We start from the raw sequence: 20332 nt of genomic DNA, 5'->3' as shown, positions 1-20332 counted from the left end.
TCATGTTGTTTTCATTACTGTCATTTTGTAATATCGTTTGAAATTATAAGTGTGAGGTCTCAAGCTTTGCTATTTTCCACCCCCTCATTATTGCTTTGGCTATTTAGGGTCCTTTGAGAGTCCATATGAATTTTAGTATTTTTTTTTCTATTTCTGCAAAAGATGCCATTGGGATTTTGATAGATATTGCACTGAATTTGTAGATTGCCTTGGGTAGTATGAACATTTTAACAATATTAAGTCTTCAAATCCATGAACATGGGATGCTTTTCCATTTGTTTGTGTCACTATTAATTTTTTTCAACGGTGTTTTATAGTTTTCAGTGCACAGGTTTTTGCTTCCTTGGTTAAGTTTATTTCTGAGTATTTTATTATTTTTCACGGTATTATAAATGTGATTGTTTCTTAATCTCCTTTTTGGATAGTTCGTTGTTAGTGACTAGAAATGCAAATGATTTTTGTTTATTGATTTTATATCCTGCAACTGTGCTGAGTTCGTTTATTAGTCCTAATAGTTTTTTTAAATATTTGGAGTATTTAGGATTTCATACATTTAAGATCATGTCATCCATGAACAGAGTTAATTATACTTTTTCCTTCCAATTTGGATGCATTTTATTTATTTTTCTTGCCTGATTGCTCTGGTAAGGACTTCCAGTGCTATGTTAAATAGGAGTAGTAAGAGAGATCGTACTTGCCTTTTTCCTGCTCTGAGAGGGACAGCTTTCGGTTTTTCACCATTGAGTGTGATGCTAGCTGTGTGTGTTTAATATATGTTCTTTATGGTATTAAAGTCATTTTCTTCTATTCCTAGTTTGTTGAGTGTTTTTATTTCAAATCATGAAAGAGTGTTGAATTTTGTCCGAAGCGTTTTCTGCATTAATTGAGATGATAATATTTTTCCCCTTCATTCTGTTAATGTGGCGTATCACATTGATTGGTTTTCAAACGTTGAAACATCCTTGCATTCTAGAACTAAATTCCACTTGGTTATAGCGTATAATCCTTTTAATGTGCTGTTGATTTGGTCAGCTGGTATTTTGCTGAGAATTCTTGCATCGGTGTTCAACAGGGATATTGATCTGTATTTTTCTTTTCTTGTCATGTCTTTGATTTTGGTTTCAGGATAATACTGGCCTTATAAAAATGAGTTTGGAAGTGTTCCTTCCTCTTTAATTTTTTTGAGAAAAGTTTGAGAAGGATTAGTGTTAATTCTTCCTTAAGTGTTTGGTAGAATTTTCCAAGAGTGTACATCTGGTCCTGGGCTTTTTTTTTTTTTTTTTTTTTTTTTTTGGTGGACATCTGGTCCAAGAGTGACATCTGGTCCTGGGCTTTTTTTTTTTTTTTTTTTTTTTTTGGTGGAAGGTTTTTGATTACTGATTCAACCCTGTACTAGTTTTAAGTCTGTTCAGAATTTTTTTTTTATTGTTTCATGATTCAGTCTTGGTGGATTGTATATTTCAAGCAAATATCTATATTTTTTTCTAGCTTATCCAGTTTCTTGGTGTGTTGTTGTCCTCACTTCTTACAGATCTCATGGAGTCTTGTCAGTCTTTCCAAAGTCTTGTATGAACAGTTTCACGTGCCTGATTTGCTCTCATTTCCCCTTGCTTTCTTCAGGGAATTGTCAAATTATTCCTGATGCAGGGGATATAAAACCAATTTAGAAGCATTTGGGGTTTTAGAATTATAAGATGAAAAAAGTCACATTTCAAAATCTGACATATACTTGATAACCAAAAAGATGTTTTTGATTTTCATTCACACTGATGCTGAATGCCTTTACATGCTGTAATCTGTGAAACAGACTTCTTTTTAACCTTTAAACCCTAACAGTGAAATGATGATGATAACTCAATCTCCCTAGATTATGTGTATTTCAGTGTCTTAAATCAAATGGAATTTCTAATTTAACTGTACTCTACACTGTATCATTTCCAATATCAAATAGTACTTCCTGAAACTCAGTGTAAGAAAAAATGACAATATTAACTAGTGTCATGAAAGTTCATGCTGATAATGAGATTGAGTCTGGTCCTTCCCCTGGGCTTCTCTGGGGAAACGTCAATTGTCTACCCATTCTAATTCTCTCACCTGGTGACAGGCAGGCGGCGAGCTCCACCATCAAGGCACATGGGTCCCACTTACAGTTAACGGAGTCCGAGAGAACAGATATTTGCAAGCCCAGTGACCTGGGCTCAGTGGAGGCCTGGGCAGGTGGAGATGCCTTTGGTTGCTGCTTCAGAGGAGTAAGAACTTAGCAAAATTAGATGCATGGAGAGGAATAGTCGATGGAATATGTTTGGGGAATTCTGGGTTAAATCAAGTACAGCAGGTTTCTTTATTTTTCAGGACTGCTATACATTACTGTATATTGTAACTGTTCCAGAAGGAAGCTCGGTATTCAGCACTTTCCAAACTGTGTTGCTCATGGAACGCCTGTTTTTCCCCCTAGAACATCTAATGGAATGGGTGTTCCATGGAATGTGCTTTGGAAAATGCTGATGAAACCTAAGTTGTTGGAAAATGGTAGGTAGAGTTCACTTGCCATCCATTCTGCGTCAGGCATTTACTGAACAGCCTGCCACATGCTCCTCACAGAAGGCGGGAAGAGAGGCATGGCTGTCATTGCTCTTTGTTGTAGAGGAGGAAATGGAGGCTTTGAGCAAGTATACCACCTGCCTGAGGTAGGGTGTGGTGGATCCAGGATCCAGATTTATCTGATTCCAAGCACCTTATCTTTCCCCAATATCACTGGCTCCTTTTCTGATTCCTAAAAAGCCCAAATTCAGGCTGGTGAACTTGACTGAAAAGTTGCTATGGAATCATGGGGTTTTCATGGAGGAATAAAAATGTTCTTCTTATCCTCTCATCTTATGAACCTCAGTGTGGCAGGTGCTATTGAGCACCAAGGTGTCTTTGAATAGTTGTGCACCTTGGCCACTTATTCTCTGCACTCCCATTTTTTCCTGTAAGCATGAGGACCAGCATCTACCTCTAAGGATAATGTAAATATAAATAAGACACATTATGAAAAATTATGAAAAACTGCAATTATCACATAGTAGATGCTGAATAACTTTTGATAACATGGCACCCAAAACGGTGGTTTGATAACATCCTAGCCTACTTGTGTTGCCAATGTCCTTGTTCCCCAGTACTCTTACCCAAACCTCTGCAAAGGGAACCCCTGACCAGAGAGCTCCTAACTGGGGAACCCCTGGCCAGTCTGGGTAAGAAGAGTCACTGACATGCACATCATTGCAAAATGAAAATGAGCTTCTTGTTCAAATGTTTTAACAATTCCAAGATAGCAACATCAAAGCATCAAACTGAGCATGGGGCCCTTCAGAGCACAGGGTCCTGTGGGCAGCCCTGGCTGTGGTCTAAGAAAAAGTTAAGGGAAACCAGAATCCTGCATCAAGGAGAGGAGAAAAAAGGTGCTGTCTTGGCAAGGGGACTTCAGCCTAGACAGAAAGACCTAGGGTAGCTCTCTGGAGGGGTCTTAAGGGAGACCCCAGCCCCCAAGCTGATCTCTTAGATTGGAGATTGGAGAGTGAAGAGGCTGTCACAAAATCTTGTGGTAGGAAGAGAAGGTGTTGGCAGGGGAAAGATCTGATAACGCACCTACTGAGCTCATGTCAACATAAACTTGGCTGGTGGGGCATCATGTGTGCAGCCCCCAGAGGCCCGTGAGTATGGGAGACTATGCAACAGAGCAGTTAGCCTCCAGGTCTGCCTTCACAGTCTTACTAATTAAATCACCCTGGGCTCATTCCATTGTGAGATTGGAGGTTGGCATATGGCAGATTTTCTGTGGAGGAAAAGTGCTAAATATTAATAGAGAATACGGACAAGGCTTGACGTGGTCCCAGCTGTGTGGTTGGGTTGCATTTGGTGTGATTTGGGCAAAGACTGTTCTCTCTAGAAACTGAAGCTTTCCTCTAAGGTTCTTTTAAACACGACTTACAAACTTAAGCTGGGTGTCAAAACCTGACACCTTTTGTGCCTATGAGTGCCTTTACTCCTGACCCATTTCCATTCTGCTCTTTGCTTAGGAATATGCTATGTCCAAATTGCTGCCCACATCACTTTGGGTGGAAAAAAAGGTTTAATTGCATAGCTTTTAGCTGTGGCCAAAGTAATAGTCACTGGATTCAAAAATTCTCATTTATATGTTTAATCAAAACTATCTTTCATAATGGGTAAAATTTTCATTCATTTGTAATTTGAAAAAGAAAGAGAATATTTTCAGATTGTGGAGAAACTACTATGGAATGCCTACTTTCTAAAAATGTAATTGTGTTCTTTGAACTATGTTTAAGAATGTCCAGAGAGGACAATGAGCAGTGTCATTACATGTGATCTATATTCTGCTAACAAGAAGAGATCTGAGGTCACCTTAGACAGAGAGCTCTGACTATTCACTTCTCATTTACCTATTCTTTACCTCCCTCCCACCATCCCTCCTCTCTTTCTTTTCTCCTTCCTTCCTTCCTTTTTTCCTTCCTTCCTTCCTTCCTTCCTCCCTCCCTCCCTCCCCCCATTCCTTCCTTCCTTCCTTCCTTCCTTCCTTCCTTCCTTCCTTCCTTCCTTCCTTTCTTTCTTTCTTTCTCTCTTTCTTTCTTTCTTTTTCTTTCTTTCTTTCTTTCTTTCTTTCTTTCTTTCTTTCTTTCTTTCTTTCTTTCTTTCTCTCTTTCTTTCTTTTTCTTTCTTTCTCCTTCTCTCCTCTTCTTCTTCTGGTTCTGTTTCTTTCTCTTTTCCTTCCTTCCTTCCTTCTTTCTTCCTTCTTCCTTCCTTCCCTCCCTCCCTCTCTTTCTCCTTCTTTTCTTTTACTTCTTCATTCCTTCCCTTCCCTTAACTTTCTTCTCTTCTCCTTTCCCTTCCTTTTCCTTTTCCTTCCTTCCCTCCCTCCCTCCCTCCCTCCCTCCCTCCCTCCTTCCTTCTTTCCTTCCTTCCTTCCTTCCTTCCTTCCTTCCTTCCTTCCTTCCTTCCTTCCTTCCTTCCTTCCTTTTATATATGCATATATGTGAAAGTGTATGTATATATATCTATTTTTGTCTATCTATCTATCTATCTATCTATCTATCTATCTATCTATCTATCTATCAATCGATCATCTATCTATCTATTTATCGTCCATCCTTTTGCTGCTGGTTCAAAGAATGAATCAGATACAAAGTCCTCTTGGAAGTCTAAAAAAAGACATGGAAAGCATGGGATTTTGATGGGTTTTGCATAATGAGATTCAAAAACTGATCATTCCCTTTGCCCTATTTTCTCTTTTAGGTTCATATCTGGTGCTTAGACAAATTCAAAATGAGGAAACATCGGCACTTGCCCTTAGTGGCCGTCTTTTGCCTCTTTCTCTCAGGCTTTCCCACAACACATGCCCAGCAGCAGCAAGCAGGTAAGAGCCAGAAACGTCCCTGATTTTGTAAAAAGAAATAGCGTTCTTTGATTTTAGATCTTAGGCATCATGCACTGACATGGAGCTTAGATATGTTTTTAAGGCAGCTAAGCCATTTATTATAGGAGAGTCAGATAGGATAGTTATAGGGTTTACAGACCTTTTCAGTGAGAGATGACCTATTTTTATTAAAATTTGGGTTTGGTATTTTGGAATTGGCTTGAAAATGATTTGTTTTTACATTGGATGTGAACGGAAAGTTTGTATCTCAAATGTTTTACCACCTGAAGGGACTTTCCACATTTCTGGCATTGGCTGGTCTCTGAGCACATAAACTAGGCAGAAGTCAATGATTGAAAGTAAAAACTATTTTCCCTGAAAAAAACAAAGATCACCCTCTCTCTCTAACTCCACATGCAGAAAGGCATTTTCATCTAGGATCATTGGATCTTTAAGATTTCTGTTTCCCGAAACGAATTAAAAACACGGATTCTAATTAACTCCATTAGGAATTTGATTGCAGGGTTTTAGAAAAGTGGGAAATGCTTCATGCATTGCAAGCTGGAAAGGACTGAGGTGGGTCTCCCTCTCCCTGATCCAGAGAGCTGGGCCTCTGAGGGATTCCTCCTGCAGGCCAGGTTGCTCTTAGATGGGGGGAAGTCTAGTGTCACTTCAATGGAAGAAGAACGTGGGTTGGGGCATCAGGTCAGCCCGAGGTAAGTAGAGTCCAGGAGCAAGCCTGGCTCACAGCTGCGGAAGGGCACCTCCTGGGGCGGGCCACTGACAGCCTGATACCCTGAGCTCCTACCCTTGAGGGAGAACTGGGTTCATCTGGAAATGAGATAGATAATGTTTGACATCTATGAAGACTTTTCTGGCTCTGAAAAATATGCAGTAACTAATTAGAATACCTTTTGTTCATGCTCAAAAATCTGGAAAAAATAAGTCTTTTCCCTTCTCTACATTTACACAGGTCCTCCTCTCTTAAAGAACATGTATTTATTATATTTATTTTTCATGCAAATTACCCAAAGCATTGGGGGTTAGTGAATGGAAAATAGCAATTTTTACTTTTTCTTTTTGTCAAGGCCCAGTTTCATATTCCAAACTAAAGAATGAATTTATAAAATGATGGTTGGTTGTCTGTGATAAGACTTCCTTCTGGTTTAATCAGGTGGGTCTTGGGGCTCAAACTGCCACAGGGAATCATGTTTGAGTTAAAGACAGCCCAGGAAATTGTTTCCTCAATCTGGAGCATGCCACTGGCCCATTCATGGTGGTCTCTGAGTATGGAACTTGGGCTAGTGACTGGGCACCAGCAGCTATTGAGTGCATGGGCCCAGGTCCCTGGTTCCCAGGTAAGTGAGTCTACCTTCCTGTATTACCAGTGAGGTGTGAAGTGTTTAGTTAAAATATAGTGTAAACCAAATTTGTTTAGGAAGGCTTTGCACTGATAGGAAGTAATTGCTTACATAGTAGAAAAATCTAAACCAATGTCTTTTTTTAAAGATGTCAAAAATGGTGCCGCTGCTGATATAATATTTCTAGTGGATTCCTCTTGGACCATTGGAGAGGAACATTTCCAACTTGTTCGAGAGTTTCTATATGATGTTGTAAAATCCTTAGCTGTGGGAGAAAATGATTTCCATTTTGCTCTGGTCCAGTTCAACGGAAACCCACATACCGAGTTCCTGTTAAATACGTATCGTACTAAACAAGAAGTCCTTTCTCATATTTCCAACATGTCTTATATTGGGGGAACCAATCAGACTGGAAAAGGATTAGAATACGTAATGCAAAGCCACCTCACCAAGGCTGCTGGAAGCCGGGCCGGTGACGGAGTCCCTCAGGTTATCGTAGTGTTAACTGATGGACACTCGAAGCACGGCCTTGCTCTGCCCTCAGCGGAACTTAAGTCTGCTGATGTTAACGTGTTTGCAATTGGAGTTGAGGATGCAGATGAAGGAGCATTAAAAGAAATAGCAAGTGAACCAGTCAATATGCATGTGTTCAACCTAGAGAATTTTACCTCACTTCATGACATAGTAGGAAACTTAGTGTCCTATGTGCATTCATCTGTGAGTCCAGAAAGGGCTGGGGACACGGAAACCCTTAAAGACATCACAGGTAATGGCAATGCCACCAAGCTACGCCGTGCCCTGCTGTTCTTGGGAGATGAGCTTGGCAACTGCTGGCCTTAAAGCAACAGCTTGGATGGTGCGCGGGCCAGGGAAGAGATGAATGTTCACAGGTTTAAAAACAAAGGTTTAATTTGGAATATTCTTCCGTAGTCTTCTCCCCAAGTAGGGCATTCACCTACGTACAAGAAGAGTCTTTTTTTAAACAACTAATATTTTCACTCTAAAAAAACCCACATTCTAATATCATGATCCCACGAAGCACTCTGCCTTCCTTAGAAAAGAAAGCCTCAGAGTGGTGAGATGTGCATCTGATCAAACCCCTGTATCTGGTGTTGGGATCTGTTTCATTTAAGGAAAGTTCCCTGTTGGACAGTGCATGAACTGAGAGGGGAGCGAGGGCATCTGTTTTTGTGTCCAATGGACTAGTAGAGAGCTCCTCTCTTCTACTCCATGGAGTTAACTTAAGAGTGTTGGTAGAATCGGAATTGCAAGAAACCTCAGCTATGATCCAGTCTAGATCAATTTGGAAGGAATTGAGTCCTGGATGATTAGTGACAGCCAGAGCTGGAGGCTGCGCATTTGGGCTGTGGGTCTGGTCTTCTTACTTATCCTCCATGTGGTAATCATGGCTGTGCCCACAGCCACTCTTCTAATTCTAATGGCATTGATGAGAGCCACTCTGGAAGTATTGAGAGCACGTGGACATTGCATTGATGTGTCATGTGCTGTTGCATGTACAGAGACAATTGGCCGACAAGTTATTTAACCAGTTAAGTCCATTAGCTCTCCTTCCAGGGCTAAGTGCCTAAATGGCCAGTGGGAAGGAATTTGACAAGTAAAATTTCAAACTGTACCATATCACAGCAACTGTGATGAGTGCTCAGAGTTTACTCACTAGTGATGGACAGAGCAGAGGGCCCTCCCCTTTGTTAGAAAATCAGTCCATGCAGCCATTTGATAGCTGGTAGCAGAGAATTCTGGGTGGAATGAGCAGGAAATGAGAGAGGAATCCAAGGGGAGAGTTGGGCTCCAGAAAGGAGACACACATGTTCTCTGAGATGGAGGGAAGGGATGAGAAAAGGGGCTGTGTTTCCAAGATATTCAGGTGGAAAAGAGGCACATTGAGAGAGAATTCAAGTTGAGTTGACATCCATCATCTCAATAAAGGAGGGGAGCAGTGGGGCTTGGGGTCTTGGAGGGATTGAAGTTATTTTTGATTAGCTGCTATAGGGATGTGAAGAGGGGTCACAAAACATTCAGGAAGCAACTGCTGATTTGCAGTGGTGTCCAGTTGCTATCAGAGATTATGAGTCATTGGGCATCTCCATTAGTGTGGATCCCTGCCTTTCTGCAGATGTCTCAGGCACTCCCAGGATCAAAAGAGTTCCCAGAACTGGGACTTGCAAAAAGGGAACAATAGAGAGGACAGAAGAAAATTTTCTCAATAAGGAAATCCAGAGTGGTGGCTAGTAAATTCCTAAAATAGCCTGCCATGGTGTCCTGGCAGTGTGGGGAGCTAATGAGAACTAGAATGGGCCAGGAGACCTGTGAAGAGCCAGAGGATGAGAGGCCAGGGCTTGGAAGGAGAGCCCTGGAGACAGCTGAGTATGCAAGTCAGAGACACTGCTGGTGTGTAGATAGGGAGACCTCCAAGGGCCAATCTCAGGGCTGGAGGAGTTTCCAGTGGTGCTCAGTGTAGTCCTCGGATGTGTAGGAACTGTAGACAGCCAGCCACTACAGAAACCAGAGAGGCTGGTGCTCACAAGCATTGTCCATAGAGTCCTCAAAGTCTGGAGATGACCACAGAGCCTGCAGTGTGGATGCAGGCTGAACATGATGTAACTAAATCACGTAGGAAGGTTAGAGACTCTTCTGTGTATTTAGTAGGCATGAGGAAGTGGATAATTCTTTGAATCAAAAAAGAATGAGTGGGCAACCACATGGCGTAGGGGAACTGATCATAGGAAGCAAGATTTATGAACAGACTTTTCTCCTACACTTTTAAAAATGGTTACCACCGAGACAGCCATTGAGACAGGAGGTAGGATGTCAGGTGACTGATGGAGAGTCAGTCTCTTGTGAATACACAGGGATGGTGGGGCAGGAAAGAGAGAGTTGAGGCCTGGAGGCACACATCACTCTATAGGACCACATGGGAGGGACAGCAGAAGAGCTGCAAGATTGCAATCAGAATAATGGAGCAGTTGTAGAGAAGCAGTACCAGAGGTCAGTTTTTCATAACAAGGATTCAGACAGCAGGAGCTGAAGAGAGATGACCCGACGTCAGAAGAAAGGAACCAGCTGTCTTGGGCAGGCAGAGCTTGGTGAAGAAGAGGGTTTCAGAACTAGCCAGCCCCAGGGTGTTGCAGCAGTTTGTTCATAAAATGGTTTTCCCAGTGGTTACCCCTGATTTCAGCTTTAACGGGGCTGGCAGTGCTGATGCCCTTACACAGTGGGTCTACTTCTCAATAGGAAGGAGTGAGAGGCAGTTCAAACACTGAAAAGTGTTCCCTGCTTCCAAATGACAGGCCTCCCCCCTGGCATTACCACACAGGCATCAGTCCTGCCAAATGACAGGAAAAGGTGGGTGTCCCCAAGAGCACCCCAAACCACTCAGGTTACCAGGAAATGACAAGAGGGTATCTACAATGAACAGCACTGTTTGTTACCATAGTATCAATATCATTAATTCCCTGATCCATCACATTTTGGAGTATAAGGATAATAACAAAGACCTATCAAAAAACAGTGAAAGGGGCTCACGCCTATAATCCCAGCACTTTGGGAGGCTGAGGCAGGTGGATCATCTGAGGTCAAGAGTTTGAGACCAGCCTGGCCAACATGGTGAAACCCCGTCTCTACTGAAAATACAAAAAATAGCCAGGTGTGGTGGTGGGCACCTGTAATCTCAGCTACTCGGGAGGCTGAGGCAGGAGAATCGCTTGAATCCGGGAGGCGGAGGTTGCAGTGAGCTGAGATCATAACACTGCACTCCAGCCTGGGTGACAAGAGTGAAACTCTGTCTAAAACAAACAAACAAACAAACAAACAAACAAACAAACAAACAAACAGTGAAAGGGACCAGTAGATAAATGGACCATCTTTTATTGACGTTTTGTTATACTCACAAAAATAGCTGAGTTTGCCTTTATGTTTAACCATTATGTAATGGACAAACAATGAGATTACCATCATGAATGTTAAATGAAACTACCAACACCGTGTGTTTCCACACAGATGATAAAACCTTTGTTTTTATGCCAAGAAAGCATCTCTGTCTTCTAGTGTCCAAGCCACTAGCAGCACCAGGGCAGAAAATTAATCCGTTCATGTCTCTTTTCTAATTAACATCACTCTGCAATTCCTCCTAGTACCACGTCCCACTGCATGTTCCACTGCAAAAACATAGAATAATAATCCTAGGAAGAACAGTACATCTCTGCTTATAGTTTTTGGAAAGGCAGTTAGAAGGGCATTATAGAAATTGCAGTTCGTTAGGGCTGCTTTTCTTACTCCCTGTCTGCTAGGTAACTTCCCCATAGAGCGTTCTTGATTATAAAACACACATATGTGTAAAATTTGAACAATCACCACAGTTGTCAATGAACTCTACTCAAATAATCAATCTCCAATGGTTGTGTTTTAAAAAATCCCTCTATCATTCTTTAAAAAAATGGATATACCTGAGATACAAAATCTTTATTTTTAAACAAAAGCTAAAGGTGACAGGGAAGATTATGGTATCAGCTTTTTTTTCTTTGTGAAGGATGAAGAATTTTTAAATTTGTAAAATATATCTACAATTTTGTGTTTTGCATAGGAAATAAGAATGTGAACTTGTTTTTCTTAATGAAAGGAGGCATCACATGAGCTAAGAAAGGCATTGTGCCCACACCAGTGAGTTCAGGAAAAGAGCTTCCAGGGATGTCGAAGGAAACTGTGAATTTTCCTTGGACACTGTAAAACTTTTCCATAGAAAACACCATAGAGGCTGTGATACACAAAGCCTAGAAGCAGAAAACCAGACAACTCTAAAGCTTTCAAATTGTGCATAGATCTGATTCCTCGTAACATTAACATTGGTCATTGGTCCGCCTTGCTGTACACAAGCACACATGGCCCCTGTGTGTCCTTGAGGCTTCAGCTCTCCTGAATAACAAAGCATGCCCTTGTATGTCCCATTATTGTGTGTGTAAGAGGATAATGTTGTTATTCAGTGATGACAAATTATCCAATGTGTTTCTATGACCGGTCACTGTAGATGTTCAGTCTTTTAGAAGAGAATGTCCAAGGATTTTCCCTCAGGGTTCATTTATCTTACTTGCACGATTATAAATTTCAACCCAAAAGTAAGTTACAAATGGAGAAGAAATAGTGTTATCCTGCGACTTAGGGATCATTTTTAAAAAACTTGACTGTATTGATCATATTTAATCCTTCTTTTAAATGTTTTGATATGCTGAGGAAGTGGCAAACCCTCCCATGTCCTTTGAGGTCATTGGTTTAAGCCTGGGAAATGTTGAGGAATTTTGTGGGATTTGTGGAGCCTCTGTATTATACAATGAGGTAGGCCATTTCTACGGCTTTCTGTGTAATTCACACCCCCTGGCACCACAGCCTCTTGAAGATCCTTCAGGAATCGTATATTTTGGCTGAACAGTGGCAAATGCTTTGGGCTCTAATCAAGGGCTCAGTCTTATATAAAACTTTTGTGTGGCAATCACTAAAAACACAAGATCTTAATTACTGTAGCACAACAATTATCCTACTCATTATATCTTATAAGAAGGATTGTGATAGCAATGTTGCCCGGTTAATATATTTCCCTATGCAAAGAATTAATCTGCAAATATATTGTCAGGAACTTTCGTGTATATTAGGAAGGGAAGAGAGCAGTTCCAACCCTGGTAATCTCTGTTTCAGTTCACACAATGAGAAGAGCTCGGGTAAGAATGTAATTTCACTAGAGCGGAACTCCTCAATTTGGGAACTCCTCACTCCCAAAGTGAGACAAGCTTTGCATCATTTTCTACAGTGAGAACAAAAACAATTTTATTGGCACAAGGAAACATTAACTTTAAATATAAAATGTTCACTGTCATTGAAAAATCAGAGATCAGAGTGAATGGTCTTACCTGTAATATTACCGTCATTTAAAAACGATACCCTGAGTGTATCTTTCTGGAATCCCAGAATATAAATAGATAAGCGCACACATAATCTCTTCTTGTCCCTAACACATACTTAAGTTATCAAAAAAATCGACTAGAATAATTGTGCTCTTCCTTGAGTTTAAATCAGCCAAATTTAAACTTTCAAACTAAGGCTGTGAAATCTCTGGCCCTGCGTTTTAGATTTCTCAATCCCTATTCCTCCCTCAGGGCTGTTGTACATCCCTGTTCTCAGTATCAGGATGGAAATTCTCTGTTCGCCGTTATGGGGGAGAAAAGAGGTCTTGGTCAGCTGTTTTTCTGTCCTTTGTGTAACCCCAGGCGAATTCTGATTGGGGTTTATTTGATGCTCATAGTCCTTTAGGTAACTAGTTTAGGATGTCATAAAAACAAGGTTGGATAATTATGTCATGACTGGTTTAATATCATTCTACTTAACACTGTTCTGCATTAGGTGACTGAATATAGAGGCAATGACAAAATAAATGAACAAAACATCCTGCCCGATCCCAGAACTGCATTTGAGTTTTATACAACTAAACATCATTTGAGAAAAAAAAAAAAACACAAAAATTTCATCAAAGTGTTTTTTACGTGAAAACTTTAAATGTAGTTTGAGTTCTGATTCACAAAGTTGCATGTACAAGGTCATTTTGGCTTTTAAAGAAAAGAAGAAGAAACAGGAGTTGCTTAAGGCATCGAGCAACATACTGGGCTGAGGAATCACCAAATCGTGACTGTTTTATAGCTGTGGATTTATATAAAAATTTTTTCTAATCATTTGAGAAGGCAGGGGAAATGACCAAAAATTAGAAATCATCTCTAAAGTTTTCTTAACCTACTCATTGATTTTCCCCGGTAGGTTTGGTAGCAGACAATTCATGCAACTACATTTCCCAACAAATTTCTAGAATATGCACCCAAGATTCTCCCCTCAGAAAAGTGAATATGATGTTTGGAAATTTAACTATGAGGACAGCACAAATGAAAAATTGCTATAAATGTCCCTTTTTTATACAATGATTCCTAAGAGGTTGCCTCTTATCCATTCAGAATGCAGAACTGAAAGAGAATTTCACATTCCTTCATCAACATGTGTTTTGTTTGCCCATATTTCGTGTTTCTTATTGGTTTCCAAAGAAACATGTCAGAACACTGAATAATGCATGTGGTCACTTGTTCTAATGCTTTCACATTTTTTGCATTTCTTTCTTTTAAAGCACAAGACTCTGCTGATATTATTTTCCTTATTGATGGATCAAACAACACCGGAAGTGTCAATTTCGCAGTCATTCTCGACTTCCTTGTAAATCTCCTTGAGAAACTCCCAATTGGAACTCAGCAGATCCGAGTGGGGGTGGTCCAGTTTAGCGATGAGCCCAGAACCATGTTCTCCTTGGACACCTACTCCACCAAGGCCCAGGTTCTGGGTGCAGTGAAAGCCCTCGGGTTTGCTGGTGGGGAGTTGGCCAATATTGGCCTCGCCCTTGATTTCGTGGTGGAGAATCACTTCACCCGGGCAGGGGGCAGCCGTGTGGAGGAAGGGGTTCCCCAGGTGCTGGTCCTCATAAGTGCCGGGCCTTCTAGTGACGAGATTCGCTACGGGGTGGTAGCACTGAAGCAGGCTAGCGTGTTCTCATTCGGCCTCGGAGCCCAGGCCGCCTCCAGGGCAGAGCTTCAGCACATAGCTACCGATGACAACTTGGTGTTTACTGTCCCGGAATTCCATAGCTTTGGGGACCTCCAGGAGAAATTACTGCCGTACATTGTTGGCGTGGCCCAAAGGCACATTGTCTTGAAACCGCCAACCATTGTCACACAAGGTATGTATCCTCTTCTCACCATCTGTGTGGGAGTGGGGTGTTGTGTGTGTTGGTTTTCGTAGAGGTAAGGTAGGCACCAGCATGATTCGCCACAGGAGAAGCTGTAAGTACCCACAGTCCAGTCCTTCTCTGATGAGCTGGGTCCTGGATGTCATGTTTGTGATTGTTGCAGTGTGCGGAAAAACTAAAGACCAATGAGTGAGTGAAAGCTCTTACGAGAGTATGAGTTGCTGAGAAAGTGTGCTTTTAAGGCTAATTCAACAAACCTGTTGCTTTGAGATTATTAAACTACTTATAATCCAGTCTTTCTAAAAATGGGCTTGAGGGGCTCATTACAGTTCTGAGAAAGTTACTCCAGGACCATGGCACTGGGCTCTAAAAGTCAGTGTTAGAAGTGTGCTCACAGTGTCTTTCCAAAAGCACAGATGGAGTGAGGGTGTCTCCTCAAAGTCCTTTTGTGCTAGGGTGCTGAGAGTTACACTTCTGAAGGTAAGAAATAACAGTGCAATCGCTTGATGGAATATTTATGAAGTTTGTTTTTTTTTTTTTCCTGTGCTTGTCAAGTGTAGGAGGAATTCTCTTGAGTGGCAATATTAGGATACAGGCTCAAATGGAGGGCCTTTGGCAAAACAGCCAATTGGAGTGGTTTAAAAAACAAACAAACAAACAAAAACAACCAAGTCACATAACAAATACGCACTTAACAAACATAGGAGGTGTGGTGGGGGCATCAGGATACATAGCCTCCTCCACCTTTTGAACTGTTTTCTGAGACATCAGTCACTTTTCAGACCTATCAATTTCATTACCTAGGTGAGGCCAATAGGATGTCATTTGGTAAATTAGGGACACAGTGGCCCCCAACAGTTTCCAGAAACACCCAACTCACTTCCGGTGTTGCTTACACACTGGGATGCTCTAACAAGATCAGTCCTTGAATATAAGACCTTGTTCTTCATTGTCCTTCCAGAGTATGGGCTCAATGAAAATTGATGAATGGATACCGAGGCTCCTATAAGACTCTGATTATCATCTGCAACAAATCATCTAAATTTTCTTGGGTGAAATAACACACTATCACAGCTCTTATATGTTAACTTTATAAGTAAAGTCTGGGTCTACAGGATAAATATTGTAATAAGATACTGCTTCACCCATCGTATCAATTACAATTGATAAAGGGAGGTTTTCCTTTGATAAAGGAGTGACAATAATTTAAAAATAACCCTTTTGGAGACTATACTGTTGTATGAAATTAAGAGTAGAACATTTTAAAGTCTTGATGAAAAACATCACTATCTATTTATTTAAGGAACTGACATCTACTTAATAGTGCCTTGCTAATCATTAGCTCTAGTTGCTGCATTCATGTAAAGACAACATCACCACATTTCCTTACAAGGGTTACAAAATTCACCCTGAGTTATCTCAAATTTGCTTCAGATGAATTTAAACCGCGGCTTTTGTTGTAATAAAAATTGCAGGTAGAAAGCTCAGGCAATGGCATCTCTACTTAATCTGTATATTGGAACTGTGATCTGGTGATGTAGCAAGAAAAGTGTATGTGAGCATTGCCTTCTGGAGAAGCCTATGCCTAGCATTTATTTAAGTTTGAAAGGCCAATTCCGTGTGGCTTAGCTTTTGCTGCATACGGTTTTCCAGCTTTTCCTCTCACTTAATGGGACCACAAAATTGGCCCAGATTCTTCAGATGAGCTAATAGGGAGACTAGAATTTTGAGCATAATGTTCTGAGTGCAAATGGAGATTGAGAAGCAATGGAAACACAGCGTGCAGGACTGCCTGCCGGGTGCCTGGAGCTGCTCACGCTCATTCCATTATGGCGCCGTTGTGTGACTCTGGCAGTTAAGAAAACAGTCAAGTGAAAATTTATGACCTGCCAAGGTTTCTCTGAGCTTGCATACTTTTAGTTTGCATCCCGAAGTATAGAAGCCCAGACATTTCCCTATGTTTTGCAAACACCGAGGATGCGACATGGCTGTAGATGGGAAAGCTGGTCTCTGGTCCTTGGTCTTATGTGAACCTGTCGTGTGATCCTGGGCAGGTCAAACTTATTTCAAACTTAAATAAATGCAACCTCTCTGGATTTTGATTTCTTGAATTTATGACAAAGGAGGTGCACCAGATGAAGATATGTCTGTACCAGGAGAAGTTTCAACTTTTTAATGAAAATGGGCAGAACATGACCCTTGTTTCAGCTTTTCCCTAGCTAAGTAGAGTTTCAACCTTCATTACAAACATCATGTTTAATATCAATGATTAACTTGTAAATATTCAACAAATATCCTTGACTATCTGTCATGTGTCAGACACTATGCCAAGCACTGGAGACATGGTGCTGTTTAATGAGACAGATGTGGCTGCTTGTCTGTTACAGGATAATGGGGAAAGAGATAATAATATAAACTAGTGTCCAGGCAAAATATTCTGAGCATGATAAGTTGCAGTGGGGCACTCAACAGGGCTGTGATAGGAAGACTGGGGAAGAGAATTTTAGATCAGGTGGATGGAAGGCCCTGAGAAGGCATGGGACCCAAGCAGATGAACATGTGGAGAGCAGGGGAAGAGTGCTCCAGGCAGAAGGAAGAGCAGGAGGGGTGACCCTGCAACACAAAGGTGCTTGGTCTCTTCCCAGAACTGTCAGAAAGCAGTGTAGCTGGAGCACACTGGACAGGGAGCCTGACAGGGAGCCAGGTTCAGGCTCCCTGGATGCGTGGAAGCTGGAGAAGCAGCTGCTGTAGGGGGATGAGAAGCCACAGGGAGCAGGGCCTGTGGGTTGGGAGCCAATGGCAGAGGCAGGTAGGCTGTGGGTTAGGGGTGGGAGCCGGGGCTCTCCTCTGAGGGCTTCTATTTTCTCAGAGACAGATGAGGAGGCCTTGGCATGGTGGAGGCAGTGGCAGAGGGCTGAGCAGAGAGCACAGCCATGAGACAGTCATTCTGGAGGACAGGACAGTCAACTTCCCAGGGAGGCATGGGAGGATGGTGGGCAGGCACAGGTCTCCTGATGGGGGTCTGGAGTTCTGACATGCAGGTACCTGGTTGTGTGGTCTTCTCCAGAAATGTCCCCTTCTTGGGTGATGCATGAGGAAGACCGCGGGCCTGATGGAGGCTTTGTCAGGAGAGTCTGATGGAGGCGCAGGGACGAGGCATGGAGGACAACATAGAGAGGCGCGGGAGGAGGGCTGAAGAGGGTTGTGCCGTGTTGGCGAGGAGTAGCAGGACCTTCAAGTTCATCTTCCAACAAGGCAGTGAAGTCAGGCCCCACAGACTCACATGAAAGAGAAAAGACAGCTGTGTTTGGGTTGATATTTATGTCAGGTGGAAGGAAGTGCAGATGCATCCCTGACCTAGCTCACGGAAGGGTCAGCTGTGAGAATCCCAAGGTTTTTATCAGCAGGTCGGAGGAGATTCATGGTGCAGCCCCCAGAGAAATGAAATGATTCTGTAAAGGCTAGGTGACTTGTGTCAGAGTCATGAAGCAAACACAGGAATTCAGTTGTTCTTCCAGTTACTCAATATTTTTCAGTGTTTATTGTATTTGGCTAAGCATGGTTTTAGGTATATCATCTGTTATGAGCTCCCACGACTTGAATAAAAATAAAACGTAAATGACCTCTTACCTAGTCAAAGGGGACTCTGCGACAGAGCCTCTGGGAACAAGAGGTGCATTTCAGGGTTCCCAGAGCTGAATCCATGTTGGGTGCAAGGAGACTAGGCCAGTTGTTTCATCAGATCTGGAAGGTAGTCCTTCCCACTGGCTCATCGGGAGAAGTTTTAGTGATGCATCGGTAGGAGGAGGGAAAACGTGGGGGCGGGGAGAGAAAATGTGGGGGGAGAGGGAAAATGTGGGAGGGGAGGGAAAACGTTGTGGGGGAGGGAAAACGTGGGGGGAGGGAAAATGTGGGAGGGGAGGGAAAACGTTGGGGGGAGGGAAAACGTGGGGGAGGGAAAACGTGGGAGGGGAGGGAAAACGTTGGCGGGGAGGAAAAACGTGGGGGGGAGGGAAGACGTGGAGTTGGGAGGGAAAGCTTGGGAGGGGAGGGTATGATATTTATCTTCTCCCACCCCAAGAGTTGTGCCACTGCTGGTACTTATAAAGAATAATATAGCCATCTGGGCCAGTTGGTATAGGAGCAAGAAGCTTCTCAGGTCATTGTTTTATGAGTATTTGTCTATTTTTCTGTCATGTGTGATACACATAGTAAATACATGAGTGGTAGATTCATGGATAGTGTATATGGAATTTATATGTGTCTCTATATATGTGTGTGTGTATATCTATATATATACATATGTATATTCTCTCTAATGGTACAAAGGTATAAGAAGTCTTCTAGACATCTAAACATTAGTTTTATCTGCAAAGATATTTTAAGGCAAAATCAAAGGGGTAGCCCAGAGAGACAGCATATTCTAAATTAAATGAAGGAAGGAAAGCCCAGAATCAATGTTCATAGCAATGACCATGAAATATCGAGGAAAGGTTCAATGATATTCTGCACACATTGTTAACACCAGTAGGCAACTGAGTTATGGTATTAAGGACGTTGGTGCATAACATGTTACCCTTCTCTTAGAACATATACCTTGTTTTGGTGCTGCAGGTGAGCACCCAGATGAGGCACTGTTGTCCTAAAACGATTTCTTGAGGCATGTATCAGCGATTCTCACCCCAGGTATCATGCTCCCAGCCTCTGATCCAAACAACTAGAAATGAACTGTATTTCAAAAATGTGTTCTAGGCTTGATGTGGTGGCTCACGCTTGTAATCCCAGCACTTTGGGAGGCCGAGGCGGGTGGATCACTCAAGGTCAGGAGTTTGAGACCAGCCTGACCAGCATGGTGAAAGTCCATTTCTACCAAACCAAACCAAACCAAACCAAACAAAAATTAGCCGGGTATGGTGGTGCGTGCCTGTGATCCCAGCTACTCAGGAGGCTGAGATGGGAGAATCGCTTGAACCCAGGAAGCGGAGGTTGCAGTGAGCTGAGATCGTGCCACTGCACTCCAGCCTGGGTGACAGAGTGAGACTCTGTCCTAAAATAAAAATAAAAATAAAAATAAAAATAAGTTCTAGAAGGTAGCTCTGATTCTTAGAAAGTTCTTCCTTACCTTCATCCCAAACTTTGTTTCCTTTGTCTGCTTTTACAAAATCAATTTGCCATGCAATCTATCTGATGGTATATAGTAACGGAGGACTCTTTTGCAAACAACCTATCTCAGGTTTAATCATTTATGTTCCTCTACTTCTTGGAAGCTCTGTCAGGTTTCTGGGTTAGGTGTTGTGGTCTAATAGAGTTCATGGTTCTTGCAATATGGGTGGGGTGCCTACACGTGGATACGGCAGTTCACAGTCACTGTCAGACAGTGTCTTATTGAGATGTTTTTGTTTTATGGTTTGCCTTTAAGTTATCACTGTCATAATGTATTACTTAGGACCTTTAAAAACAGGTCTTTTTTTTTTTTTTTGAGACAAAGTCTCGCTCTGTCACCCAGGCTGGAGTGCAGTGGTGCAATCCCAGTTTACTGGAACCTCCTTCTCCCAGGTTCAGGCGATTCTCGTGCCTCATCTTCCCAAGTAGCTGGGATTACAGGTGTCCACCCACACGCTCAGCTCATTTTTGTATTTTTAGTAGAGATGGGGTTTCCCCTTGTTGGCCAGGCTGGTCTTGAACCCCTGAACTCAGGTGATCCACCTGCCTCGGCCTCCCAAAGTGCTGGGATTACAGGCGTGAGCCACTGTGCCTGCTCAAAGCACAGATTTCTTA

The 20332-nt window shown here is 42.2% G+C and overlaps 1 protein-coding gene across 1 annotated transcript in view; it reads left to right on the top strand.

The window, feature by feature from the left end:
• The window catches only part of COL6A3 (collagen type VI alpha 3 chain), a 92239-nt gene that overhangs the window by 13684 nt on the left and 58223 nt on the right, over positions 1-20332 (top strand). The window contains exons 2-4 of the mRNA XM_077958001.1: positions 5290-5410; positions 6920-7537; positions 13943-14545. Coding sequence (XP_077814127.1) covers positions 5290-5410; positions 6920-7537; positions 13943-14545 — 1342 coding nt within the window. The remainder of the gene's footprint in view (positions 1-5289; positions 5411-6919; positions 7538-13942; positions 14546-20332) is intronic.

This window comes from Macaca mulatta, chromosome 12 (genome assembly GCF_049350105.2).
Source record: "Macaca mulatta isolate MMU2019108-1 chromosome 12, T2T-MMU8v2.0, whole genome shotgun sequence".
NCBI classification, from domain to species: domain Eukaryota; kingdom Metazoa; phylum Chordata; class Mammalia; order Primates; family Cercopithecidae; genus Macaca; species Macaca mulatta.
This window is presented reverse-complemented; position numbering and strand designations above follow the sequence as displayed.